General features: G+C 45.5%; 1 protein-coding gene across 1 annotated transcript in view; it reads right to left on the reverse strand.

Annotated features, from left to right (window-relative positions):
- Positions 1 to 148: 148 nt before the first annotated feature.
- Positions 149 to 14,111, reverse strand: part of eif3s10 (eukaryotic translation initiation factor 3, subunit 10 (theta)) — a 51,085-nt gene continuing 37,122 nt past the window's right edge. Inside the window, exons 18-22 of the mRNA XM_072479503.1 lie at positions 13,256 to 13,356; positions 5,070 to 5,308; positions 4,554 to 4,680; positions 3,419 to 3,618; positions 149 to 1,133 (exon numbers count right to left, since the gene is read on the reverse strand). Coding sequence (XP_072335604.1) covers positions 940 to 1,133; positions 3,419 to 3,618; positions 4,554 to 4,680; positions 5,070 to 5,308; positions 13,256 to 13,356 — 861 coding nt within the window. The 3' untranslated portion in view covers positions 149 to 939. The remainder of the gene's footprint in view (positions 1,134 to 3,418; positions 3,619 to 4,553; positions 4,681 to 5,069; positions 5,309 to 13,255; positions 13,357 to 14,111) is intronic.

Here is a 14,111-nt window from a genome sequence, read left to right on the forward strand (position 1 = left end):
AAGTCACTATTGGTTCCCAAGTATATCTCAGCGGTTGGGTATTCGGTGGTATCTCAGAGTCCTACCAGCCATAACATAGGAACAAACTAAATTCACATTCACCTACAATATTTAAGATATTTTCCAAATGAACAAAACAGACAGCCAATCATTGAAGTTTGTTTTATTTGACCATTTCTTTTCCTTGAACTAGCTTACCAATATAATATGTAACAATCATTACCACAAAGACCGATTTGATGAGGAAAACCTTTATTCTAAAGATGGGAAGAAAATTAGGTCCGAATCAAGTTAATAATCCAAATGAGAAACGGGTAGCAAACCTGACCAAAAAATACTCTGAACTGCAAAGGTTTAAATAATGAGTATGCGACTTTAAAAATACGCTCACACAATAATCCACAGTGTATTATTTGTGAAGGTAGCAGACAAACTGGCAATACATGTACCGGTACCAAATAGTTGGAAAATGAAAGCCTTCATCGTGTCTACATCATACAGAAAGGCTTTGTCCGAATTAGCTGATAAGATTTGAAGAGTAGGCTGGTGTATATTTCTGTTTCACATTTACTGCTGCACCTAGATGCTAACTGTGTTCCGTTTACTATCAAAGTTGCCATAACTTAAGAAAACTGGGCAATCTTAAATTCAAGGTAGGCAGTTGTCATCTTTAGACCAACAAGTGAAATGCCGAGAGAGTAAAGGCAAGGCTTTGACATGCAACAGGTGTTTCATTTAGCAGGCTTCTTATTATTTTAGCTGCATGATCGACTTGTATTAAATTTGCTGTACTAAAATAGGTACATGCGTACAGTTTAACAAATGTCAATTTTACTGGTTAGTTTCAAAAAAATTTAAGAGTTTGCCATGAAATTACTGTTATTCAGATTCAAAAGAATTTGGCTAGTTGGTCTCGGTAAATTGGGTATGAAGGTAAATTTAGCGGCGAACAGTAGTCCAGCCTTCTTCATCAATTTCATTGATACGATGAGATGCATCTTTATCCTTGTCAGTTCTCCAGGCTGATTTTTCTTGGTCACTGTCAAGTGGTGGACCTTTCAGGGGAGTATCCTGCACATTTGGGTTGCCCTGGCCTTCATCTTGTCGATCCTCGCCACCACGCCGCCACACACCTGCAAACCAATTCAATTATATACCGATGATTTGAAAACAAGACTTGGAAACTAAATTACTGAGAGTTAAACACAAGTTCTCTCCTCCATGGATTTTAATTGTGTGGTAAGAACATCTTACAATTTGCTTCCATCAATGCCTGGCACTTGCGTGCTGTGAATCTTATTCGCCAATTATTTACCCAAACCTGAATAATGTTGACCAGATCTTGCGACATGTGGGCACAAGCTACTTCATTATCTGTGTTATGAATGGAATGAACATTGTGCAGTGAACATCTCAACTTTTGACCTTATGAGGGAACCTCATTGACGATGCAGTTGAATATGGCTGGGTTGAGGAGATTGGATTTTCACTGATAAAATGCTAAGCTGTTTATAACCTTTCAAAAGACTAAAAATATGACTAGCCCTCAAGTTACATTGTTGCACTCATATTTCATTTTACACCAAAGAATCATAACATTTTACAACACAGGTGGTTATTTGGCCCATCATATCTGTACTGGCTCTGACAAAACTAGGTGTCCAAACCTGTATGTACACAGTTAACAAACCGAAATTAGGCATTACAGAAGCAAAACACAATCTTGGAAATCTGAAATAAAGACAGAAAATGCTGCAAATACTCAGATCGGCAGTAACTGTGGGGGAAGAAACAATTTAACCTTCCAGGTCGATGATCTGTCACCAGAAACGTGTATTCTGATGTAACGTCAGCAACCTAAAACATTAACTCTTCTTTCCACAGATGCAGCTGGGCATTACAGGGTTTCCCCAAGCTATGGGCAAGAACAAGGTCAGTCATGAATGTATTTCACAGACTTGCAGGGATAATTGAGAGCACAAAACTGAGATTGCAACATGGATCATGGTTAGGAATTTGGGAAATTAGCAAGGTTAATAGTGAATTTGAGATGTAAACAAAATAACAGACAAGACAGACCACCAGCAGGCATCTAGCAGAAAAAGAAGATACGATCTGCTCAGTAACAAAAGTGGCAGGCTTCGGGCATTGATGTGCGAATGGTCATATCAGAAACATTGTTTACCAGAGATCATTGGGGCTATACAAATGACAACTTCAAAAAGGTAAGGAATTGGGGCAGTACGGTGGCACAGTGGGTTAGTTAGCCCTGCTGCCTCACGGCGCTGAGGTCCCAGGTTCGATCCCGGCTCTGGGTCATTGTCTGTGTGGAGTTTGCACATTCTCCCAGTGTTTGCGTGGGTTTCACCCCCACAACTCAAAATGTGCAGGGTAGGTGAATCGGCCACACTAAATTGCCCCTTAATTGGAAAAAAAAGGCAAGGAATTTAAGAGATCTGGATAGCCAAGTCCACAGGGTGGAATATCAAAGAGACTGAACGTTATAACTGCTAGCATCCTCATTGGGGAAGGAGGCTAGTTCTCCATCCAACAGTCAGACAAGCCAGTTCCATCTTTGATCCGAGCCACGGAGGCCTGTTCCATCTAACATTTAGAGCCACGACAGATTGCAGATATTCTCCTCTAAAAGACGCAGCTTCGTGCCTTCGCTGAACCAGGAAGCAAAGTTTTCCCAGACTTGGTCACCCAAGTGATATTATGTGGTAACTATTAGCTGGATTTGACCTATACAGCTTTAATAAAATTGGATGTTGCTTGGTAAAAGGTGTATCAGCGGGTTAAGGGAATGTGGGTATATTTTGGGAACAAGAGATAACTTCATATAAAACGGCATGTTTACCATACTTGTGTCATAGTGTATATTAATCTTTTTTTTGTTTAAATTTTAATAAATAATTTTTATTAATTGGTTACACAACGACTGGTCTGGTTCCTCACTGGGTTGTACATTGTTCCTCACATCATTCCAAACAAATATACACCATTAAAAAAACAGTGTTTCAAGTTAACCTTCAGGGTTTTGAGAGACACTCGCAGATAACATCAGCGGGGTTCTTAACAATCAGACATTTTTTTGCCCATCACTGTTGAGTGAGCAATAAATATACACATTACTACTAGAGCATCTCCTTGCATTCTACCTTTCTCATTCTCAATTGTTGTTTGAAAGCCTCAAAACCAGATTTGTCTCACACACCATACTTCAAAAACAATAATGACTGAGGTGAAATCACTTTTTATGGCTTTAACATTTACATGGTTATTGTACTGATCGATATTATGATACACAAGCATTACCAAGAAATTCTAGTGAGAACATTCTCAAACAAATGCGAAGTGGTTTCATTTTACTTGAAAAGAACAGCATTATTTGAAGCAAAGGTATCTGTTCTATTACCATCATCTCGATCACTTCTAACAGGTGCAGGGCGGCGCTCTGGCTCATCTTTACGATCCTTGATGTCTCGACGTTCACGCAAGTCTCTACGATCTCGATCACCATCCCGGTCATCACGCCGTGTAGCTTCTCTCCAGCTACTAGTCTCTTCAGAGCCGCCGCCACCACCACCACGCCTCCAAGGGCCATCATCTTTATCTCTGTATAAAGAACAAGTTCATTATTCATGTTCGTGAGATACAAACAGGTCCATTTGCTACCCTAGCATCTCAAGTTCTACTTCGTCTTTTCCAGTGTCAGGTGTTTGCTTCCCCCTTTTGCTCCACCCTACAAAATAAGCAACACTGTCTCAGCATCTAGCTAGCACCTTAATCAGCCTTAGCATCTGGCTGAAGGAGATTGAGAATTAAACTACCGCCATCTGGTTGTAAGGTCTTGTACTACAGCACTTTTCATTACACAGATGGAGGATCACTTCTGCAAATATAATTGGAATCCTGACCAAAGTAGTCATAGAAATTAATAAGTCTTGGAAACAAACAAGAACAGTTCTCTCCACAGCTCAGCAAGTCATCCACTACACAGGTTTGATCTCCAATCTGTGCCAAGTTATGTACATTGAGCTTGAACAGCAGAAATGTGAGAATTTAACCCCAGGCTTTGATGTCTCAGGTTATATGGCAGAAGAATTAAGGTCAGAGTTCCCAGTTCTGGTTGCTACCTATCTGGAAGCATTTAAGAATGTGGGATTTCTGCCAACATTCACCATCAAGGCAAATACAAAAATTATGGCTACTGGGGCATGGAACCAGAGAGCGCTCATCCGTATCCTAGCAACCATTTTAACAAATGGAGAAAACTCAAGAAAAAAAAGTAGAATATTTAATTTCACTGTCTGGTTACAATATTTTAAACCAGGATTTTAAGTTCTGAGGCAGGGATGAAGAGTAACTTTGCCAAGCAGTGAAAATGAGACTATTACGTAATTCCCCTTTTACGAAAAAAAAACCACAGTGTGAAAGCAAACCCAGTGCTCTGTATTTACATGGAAGCAATCTACCACACTTAGTGGAATTGCCATCAACAGAATTACCTGAAAGAAAGACAGTTTGTTCATAATCCTTGAACTACAAACCTAAATGTTGTACGGCGATCTTGATCTCTATCTGACTCACGATCCCTGTTCTCTTCTGAAGACCTGCTCTCTCTGGGTGGGGCCCAGCTTTCTTCACGCGCTTTTTCCCTTTCTCTCCATCCACCACCTTAAGGATACAAAAGGAAATAAATATAGAAGCTTTTTTAAAACATTCTTACGATACACTTCTGGCATTATTATTGCAAAATACACCATGTTCAGGCCACTATCAGAGTTTGTATATGCAAAGCAGCAAAACACTTGCTGTAAATTAGTTTTACTGAGTTCCATTTCAAAGAATACCCTAACATAATAGGTAGAAGTAGTACAATTATTCAAGTAGGTGGCCCATCCACATCTTGCCAAAACAACTCTGAATGGACAATCTAGGGAAAAATCTAAAACTAAAAGCTGTTCGAGTTTGTGCATCCAACCATATAGTTTAAGTTGCACTATAACCCACTTGCATCAGTTAAGCAAGACAGCACCCAGAAAAGTTTAAAGGATTCCTTGTACCAGGTTTATCAAGTGGTCTCCATGGGCTAGGTCTTGAATCATCAACACGCCGAGGTCCTCTCTCATCATCGCGCCAAGATCCCCGATCTTCATCACCTCTTCTGAACAACGGACCACGATCATCATCTCCTCTCCTGAACAGCGGCTCCCGATCTTCATCCCGTCGAATTCTGTCTTCCCCACGGCGGAATGCCGGCCTATCATCATCAAAGCCACGACTTTCCCCTCGCCGCCACTCTCTAAGAAAAACAAACACAAGCCACAAAACTCTTGGGATATAGTTATGAAAAGATGTAAGAGGTGGCTTTTGGTATAGAGGGCATAATTTTCAACGTTTGATCAGCAAAAAGGACAGCAGATGAATTCAGGAACTTAGATGAAAGAGAGACGTGGGCGGGCAAGTGTAATAAGGAAAAATATGAACTGATATATTTCTGAAGGAAAACAAGGGGCTAAATTATACAAAGTGATGGACTTCCCACCCATATCAAGCTAAAATGTGGGTTTAGGGACAGCCAAAAGGAACACCAGCTATCACACACCCACTTTAAGAGAAATTTTCTGTTAATAGACTGAAGATGATACCATCTGCCCTTCTGGATCAAAAGGTCTTGCCTTAGAAATCTGCTGGCCAATCAGAAGCCTGCAGCTCTCCAGCCAACAGGAATGGTAGCCACTGCTGATACTGGACTTGGGACTCGAGCTGGGCTGAATCCAGCTCAGGTGAGTCAAGGGTGTCCCCAGGTTCCAAGCTGCAGACCCCAGCATGACCCAGGAGCGGGAGCTTCGGGTCATGAAGGCAAAGGCTGCCGAGAACGAGGACGATATACAGGGCCTGGTGGTGAAGACGGAGATGCACGAGGCACACCATAAACGATGTGTGGAAAGGCTGGAGGTGCTGGAGAATAATGCGAGGAAGAAGAATTTAAGGATTCTCGGTCTTCCTGAAGGTGCAGAAGGGGCGGACGTCGGGGCATATGTGAGCACGATGCTGCACTCGTTAATGGGAGCGGAGGCCCCGACGGGTCCGTTGGAGGTGGAGGGAGCATACTGAGTGATGGCGCGAGGACCGAGAGCAGGAGAAATTCCCAGAGCCATAGTGGTGAGATTCCTCCGTTTTAAGGACAGAGAGATGGTCCTCAGATGGGCAAAGAAAACTCGGAGCAGTAGGTGGGAGAACGCGGTGATCCGCGTATATCAAGACTGGAGTGCGGAGGTGGCGAGAAGGAGGGCGAGCTTTAATCGGGCCAAGGCGGTGCTTCATAAAAAGAAGATTAAATTTGGAATGCTGCAGCCGGCAAGACTGTGGGTCACATATCAAGGGAAGCACCACTACTTTGAAACGGCGGATGAGGCGTGGACATTTATTGTTGAAGAGAAATTGGAATAAGCGGGTTATTAAAAAAGAACGTTTGAGACAAAGTGGTGGGGCAAATATGGGGGGCGAAGAGGGGGGGAAGAGATGATTTTTATGTTGTTAATCCTGCGACCCGGTAACTTTTCTCTCTTCCACAGGTTGTGGGGGAGGGAGGAAGGGAGGTGGAGGAGCTGGGGGCGTTGGCCATTGGGGGCGGGGCCAAAAGGGAAGCACGGGCTTTGTTCCCGCGCTATGATAATTATGGCGGGAATAGGGAAGCAGGAAGGAGGGGGCGTCGCACGGTGCGATCCGAGGTCACCGGGGGAAGCCGAGGTCGGCCAGAGGTTGCTGACTTCTGGGAGCAACATGGGGGGTGTAACTACGCTAGTGGGGGATCTTGCGGGGAGGGGGGGGGGGGGGGGGGGGGGGGGGATTTACAGGGTTGCTGCTGCTGGGGAGAAGGGGGAGCTGGTATGGGGTGGGGTGGGTGGGAGGGCACCGCCTGGGCCTGGGGGGGCACAGCTGCGTGGGAACCGGGTGAGGAGCTGGATAAAAGGGGATGGCTAATCGACAAGGGGGGGGTAAAGAGCCCCCCCAACCCGGCTGATCACGTGGAATGTGAGGGGGCTGAACGGGCCGATAAAGAGGGCACGGGTACTCGCACACCATAAGAAACTTAAGGCAGATGTGGTTATGTTACAGGAGACGCATCTGAAACTGATAGACCAGGTTAGACTACGCAAAGGATGGGTGGGGCAGGTGTTTCATTCGGGGCTAGACGCAAAAAACAGGGGGGTGGCTATATTAGTGGGGAAGCGGGTAATTTTGAGGCAAAGACCATAGTGGCGGATAGTGGGGGCAGATACGTGATGGTGAGTGGCAAATTACAGGGGGAGGCGGTGGTCTTAGTGAACGTATCTGCCCCGAACTGGGATGATGCCAACTTTATGAGGCGCATGTTAGGACGTATCCCGGACCTAAAGGTGGGGAAGTTGGTAATGGGTGGAGATTTTAACACGGTGCTGGAACCAGGGCTGGACAGATCGAGGTCCAGGACTGGAAGAGGGCCGGCAGCAGCCAAGGTGCTTAAAGACTTTATGGAGCAGATGGGAGGAGTAGACCCATGGAGATTTAGCAGACCTAGGAGTAAGGAGTTTTCGTTTTTCTCCTATGTCCACAAAGTTTATTCGCCAATAGACTTTTTTGTTTTGGGAAGGTCGTTGATCCCGAAGGTGAGGGGGACGGAGTATACGGCTATAGCTATTTCGGATCACGCTCCACACTGGGTGGACTTGGGGAGGAAAAAGAACGGCGTCCACCCTGGAGAATGGACATGGGACTAATGGCGGATGAGGGGGTGTGTCTAAGGGTGAGGGGGTGTATTGAAAAGTACTTGGAACTCAATGATAATGGGGAGGTCCAGGTGGGAGTGGTCTGGGAGGCGCTGAAGGCAGTGGTTAGAGGGGAGCTGATATCAATCAGGGCACATAAAGGAAAACAGGAGAGTAGGGAACGGGAGCGGTTGCTGCAAGAACTTCTGAGGGTGGACAGGCAATATGCGGAGGCACTGGAGGAGGGACTGTACAGGGAAAGGCAAAGGCTACACGTAGAATTTGATTTGCTGACAACGGGTACTGCAGAGGCACAGTGGAGGAAGGCACAGGGTGTACAGTACGAATATGGGGAGAAGGCGAGCAGGTTGCTGGCCCACCAATTGAGGAAAAGGGGAGCAACGAGGGAAATAGGGGGAGTGAGGGATGAGGAGGGAGAGATGGAGCGGGGAGCGGAGAGAGTGAATGGAGTGTTCAAGGCATTCTATGAAAGATTATATGAAGCTCAGCCCCCGGATGGGAAGGAGAGAATGATGTGTTTTCTGGACCAGCTGGAATTTCCTAAGGTGGAGGAGCAGGAGAGGGTGGGACTGGGAGCACAGATCGAAATAGAGGAAGTAGTGAAAGGAATTAGGAGCATGCAGGCGGGAAAGGCCCCGGGACCGGATGGATTCCCAGTTGAATTTTACAGGAAATATGTGGACTTGCTCGCCCCGCTACTGATGAGGACCTTTAATGAGGCGAGGGAAAGGGGACAGCTTCTCCTAAAGAAGGAAAAAGACCCGCTGCAATGCGGGTCCTATAGGCCTATTTCCCTCCTGAACGTGGACGCTAAGATTCTGGCCAAGGTAATGGCAATGAGGATAGAGGATTGTGTCCCGGGGGTGGTCCATGAGGACCAAACTGGGTTTGTGAAGGGGAGACAGCTGAATACGAATATACGGAGGCTGCTAGGGGTAATGATGATGCCCCCACCAGAGGGGGAAGCGGAGATAGTGGTGGCGATGGATGCCGAGAAAGCATTTGATAGAGTGGAGTGGGATTATTTGTGGGAGGTGTTGAGGAGATTTGGCTTTGGAGAGGAGTATATTAGATGGGTACAGCTGCTGTATAGGGCCCCGATGGCGAGCGTGGTCACGAATGGACGGGGGTCTGCGTATTTTCGGTTCCATAGAGGGACAAGGCAGGGATGTCCTCTGTCCCCATTATTGTTTGCACTGGCGATTGAGTCCCTGGCAATAGCATTGAGGGGTTCCAGGAAGTGGAGGGGAGTACTCAGGGGAGGAGAAGAACACCTGGTGTAAGTGAGTACTACTGGGCCGCCAATATCTCAATGGTATGTAAGTGGATGGGAGAAGAGGAGGGAGCGGCGTGGAAGAGATTGGAGAGGGCGTCCTGCAGGGGGACTAGCCTACAAGCTATGGTGATGGCGCCGTTGCCATTCTCACCGAAGAAATACACCACAAGCCCGGTGGTGGTGGCTACTCTGAAAATTTGGGGGCAGTGGAGACGGCATAGGGGAAAGACGGGAGCCTCGGTGTGGTCCCCGATAAGAAATAACCATAGGTTTGCTCCGGGGAGAATGGATGGGGGATTTGGAACATGGCAAAGAGCAGGAGTAACACAATTGAGAGATCTGTTTGTAGATGGGATGTTTGCAAGTCTGGGAGCGCTGACCGAAAAATATGGGTTGCCCCAAGGGAATGCATTCCGGTATATGCAACTGAGGGCTTTTGCGAGGCAACAGGTGAGGGAATTCCCGCAGCTCCCGACGCAGGAGGTGCAGGACAGAGTGATCTCAAAGACATGGGTGGGGGACGGTAAGGTATCAGACATATATAGGGAAATGAGGGACGAGGGGGAGATTATAGTAGATGAGCTGAAAGGGAAATGGGAAGAAGAGCTGGGGTGGAGATTGAGGAGGGGCTGTGGGCTGATGCCCTAAGTAGGGTAATCGCATCGTCCTCATGTGCCAGGCTAAGCCTGATACAATTTAAGGTGTTACACAGGGCGCATATGACTGGAGCACGGCTCAGTAAATTTTTTGGAGTAGAGGATAGGTGTGAGAGATGCTCGAGAGGCCCAGCGAATCACACCCACATGTTCTGGTCATGTCCGGCACTACAGGGGTTTTGGGTGGGGGTGACAAAGGTGCTTTCGAAGGTGGTGGGGGTCCAGGTCGAACCAAGCTGGGGGTTGGCTATATTCGGGGTTGCAGAAGAGCCGGGAGTGCAGGAGGCGAAAGAGGCTGATGTTTTGGCCTTTGCGTCCCTAGTAGCCCGGCGCAGGATACTGTTGATGTGGAAGGAAGCCAAGCCCCCGGGTGTGGAGACCTGGATAAATGACATGGCAGGGTTTATAAAGCTGGAACGGATTAAGTTCGTCCTAAGGGGATCGGCTCAAGGGTTCACCAGGCGGTGGCAACCGTTCGTCGAATACCTCATAGAAAGATAGAGGGAATGGAAAAGAAGAAGACAGCAGCAGCAACCCGGGGGGGGGGGGGGGGGGGGGGAACCAGAAGGACTCTCAGGGATGTTAGTGTATAAGTATAATATGTATAGGTTGTTGTTATAGGTAATTGTATACTGGACTGCTGAATTGTATTTTTGGAGAGTATTTATTTGGGACAAGGCAGTTGCCATTTAGTTTTGTTTTTTAATTTTGATGTTGTTTATATATTATTTATTTCTTGTTTAAAAAACTGGCCATTGTTATTTATATTGTTATATTACTGTGTAAAAGATACACAATGTACTGTTATGGTTGGCCAAAAATTTTGAATAAAATATATTTTTTTAAAAAAAAAGAAATCTTTGAAATTGCCATGCCAAGTTGATAAAGCTGTTAAAGCTTTTAAATTTGTTTATTTCTGTTCAGTTCAAATAAATAGGGCATGACAGGGCACTCGAGTACAGAGTAATGCACATCTTGTTCCACGACAACCACATATTCAGGAAATGACATCAGCTGGAGGAACTCTAGCAGCAGTTGGAATTACTGTGTGTATCCAAGAAGCCGAGAGCTCCATTAGGCAGTCAAGGAGAAGAGGCCAGAGCACACTTGCACATGGTAGAGAAGATATATTTTGGTAAAATTCCAAGCATAAATTGCTGAAGATGGCACAGCAGATCGAGAAATTGGCCACTAAAACGTACAGTATCCTGAGCTTCAAAAATAGAGGTGTAGAGTTCAAAAACAAGAAAGTCACAATAAACTTTTATTTGGCCTCAACTCAAGGATTATGCCTAATTCTGGGCAGCACAAACGAGGAAGGCTTTACGGAGCATGCTGAAAAGATTTGAGAATGGTTCCAGGGTTGAGGAACCTCAATTACATGGACAGAAAGGAGAAGTTGGGGTTGTTCTTCTCTCTCAATTTTGTCTAGAGAGAGATGAAAGGAGTCTGGATGGAGTAGAGAGAGAAGAGCTATTCCAACTGTGAGGAGTTTGCACATTCTCCCAGTGTGTGCGTGGATTTCCTCCGGGTGCTCCGGTTTACTCCCACAGTCCAAAGGTGTGCAGGTTAGGTGGATTGGCCATGGTAAATTGCCTTTAGTGACCAAAAGGTTAGGAGGGGTTATTGGGTTACAGGGATAGGGTGGAAGTGAGGGCTTAAGTGCAGACCCGATGGACCAAATTGCCTCCTTTTGCACTGTATGTTCTAAACTAGCTGAAGTGTCAAGAACAGAGGATATACATCTGAAGTGACTACCAGAAGAACTAATGGCAACATGAGGAAATCCTATCAAGCAAAGTGGTGATGATCAGAAATACACTGCCTGGAGTGACATTCAAAAAGGAAACACCTGAAAAGGGGAAAAAATGCAGGGCTACAGAAAAAGAGCAGGGAGGATGGACTAGCTCAATTGTTCTGGCTTTAACAGCCAAAATGCTTCCGTTATATCCATTTTGTGATTTTATAAACTCAAAAGTTATGATCCGAGGATGAAGGAAGTATGGTTGATGTGGTCTATATGGACTTCAGGTCCCACATGGGAGGCTGATGAAGACAGTAAGACCCCATTGGATCCAGGGCAATTTGGCCAACTTGATCCAAAACTGGCTTAGTGGTAAGAGGCAGAGGGTGATGGCTGTTTTTGTGACTGGAGGCCTGTGTCCAGTGGTGTTCCGCAGGGATTGGTGCTGGGTCCTTTGTTGTTTGTGGTACATACTAATGATCTGGGTGTGAATGTAGGAGCTATAAGTAAGTTCGGAGATGACACATAAATTGGTGGTGTGGTAAATAATGAGGAGCAAGGCCTTAGATTACAGGTTGAAGGGCGGCACGGTGGTGCAGTGGTTAGCACTGCTGCCTCACGGCGCCAAGGACCCGGGTTCGATCCCGGATCACTGTCCACGTGCAGTTTACATATTCTCCCCGTGTCAGCGTGGGTCTCACTCCCACAACCCAAAAATGTGCAGGGTAGGTGGATTGGCCACCGTAAATTGCCCCTTAATTAGAAAAAAATGAATTGGGTACTTTAAATTTATATAAAAAGATTACAGGATGATATAGATGGGCAGGAGTGAAAAATTAACAGTGAAAAGTGAGAGTTAATGCATTTTGGGCGGACTAACAAGGTAAGAGAATATATACTGGATGGTCAGACTCTAGGAAGCATCAAAGGGGCCTTGGTGTGCAGGTTCACAGATCTCGGAAGACAACAGGACAGGTAGATAAGGTGGTTAAGGCGGCCTATAGGATCCTTGCCTTTATCAACCAAGGCATTGAATACAAGAACAGGGAGGTTACGTTGGAGCTGTATAAAATGCTCATTAGGCCTCAGCTGGAGTAGTGTGTACAAGTTCTGGTCAACACACTATAGAAGCAAGTCATTGCACTGGAGAAAGTACAGAAGAGATTCACTAGGATGTTGCCTGGGCTGGATCGTTTCAGCTACCTAAAGAGACTGGATAGGCTAGGGTTGTTTTCCCTGGAGCAGAGAAGGCTGAAAGGCGACCTATTTGAGGTGTGTAACATTAAGAGGGACATAGATAGTGTGGATAGGAAGATACATTTCACCTTAGTGGAGGGGCAAAAAACCAGGGGTAAAGATTTCCGGTAATGGGCAGGAGGTTTAGAGATGTGAGGAAAAGCTTTTTCACCCAGAGGGTGGTGGGAATCTGGAACTCACTGCCTCAAGGGTGGTAGAGGGGGGAACCCTCACAATTGCCATTGCACACAAGGCAACCGATCAAGTGCTGGAAGATAGGTGCTTGAGGGTTGGTGTGGGCACAATGGCCGAAGGGCCTCTTTCTGTGCTGTAAAAACTCTTATGACTCTATGTTTGTAGTAGCAGATTCAATTATCAATTTTCAAAAAGGGATGGAGATATACTTAAAGGGACAACACGTAGGGTTACAGGGAAAGAGTGTGAATACTTGCATAGCTCTTTCAAAGCACCAACACATTAATTAGGCCATATGGCCTGAAATTGTGCTATTTGATTTTACAATCATTAACTTAGATTTAACCACTATTTTACTGTAACTACATACGCATCAGTTCCACCACGTCTCCATTCTGAATCCCTTTCTATAATACGGGAATCCCTCCAACCATCTCGATCAGTGTCTCTGTCATTCCAGCGCGGAGTGTCCTGCCAAGGAAAACAAATTTAAATATGTAACTGTCAATGCTGATGTAGTTGTTCCTTTTTAATTCACATCCAAATACAATTCAACGGTAACTCTTCCATAAAATGAATCCTATTGTATACAAATATTAACCCAAAGTAAGCTCAAAAGTAACTTCAAACAATTCTTCAAGTTTTTAAAATTGCGGGTCAATCTACCCAAAACACAAACTCACCTAATGATTAATTTGGCAAAGCTTCCCCGAGCTGAGAAAAGGGAAAGTTTTCACTTTACTTTTTGGCCTTATTCAGTTTGCAATGAGATTGAATTACACAAAATTTACTTTTCCAATTAGCAGACACTTCAGTGAAAAACAATTGAAGTGGCAACATTAAATACAAAAGGGGCAGCACGGTAGCACAGTTGCTTCACAGTTCCAGGGTCCCAGGTTCGATTCCCGGCTTGGGTCACTGTCTGTGCGGAGTCTGCACGTTTTCCCCATGTCTGCGTGGGTTTCCTCCGGGTGCTCCGGTTTCCTCCCACAGGCCAGGTGGATTGGCCCCGCTAAATGTCCATTGTCCAAAAACAAATCAGGGCTGGTTTAGCACAAGGCTAAATCACTGGCTTTGAAAGCAGACCAAGGCAGGCCAGCAGCACGGTTCAATGCCCGTACCAGCCTCCCCGAACAGGCGCCGGAATGTGGCGACTAGGGGCTTTTGCACAGTAACTTCATTTGAAGCCTACTTGTGACAATAAGTGATTTTCATTTCATTTTTCA

This window comes from Scyliorhinus torazame, chromosome 16 (assembly GCF_047496885.1).
Source record: "Scyliorhinus torazame isolate Kashiwa2021f chromosome 16, sScyTor2.1, whole genome shotgun sequence".
In the NCBI taxonomy this organism is placed as follows: Eukaryota; Metazoa; Chordata; class Chondrichthyes; order Carcharhiniformes; family Scyliorhinidae; genus Scyliorhinus; species Scyliorhinus torazame.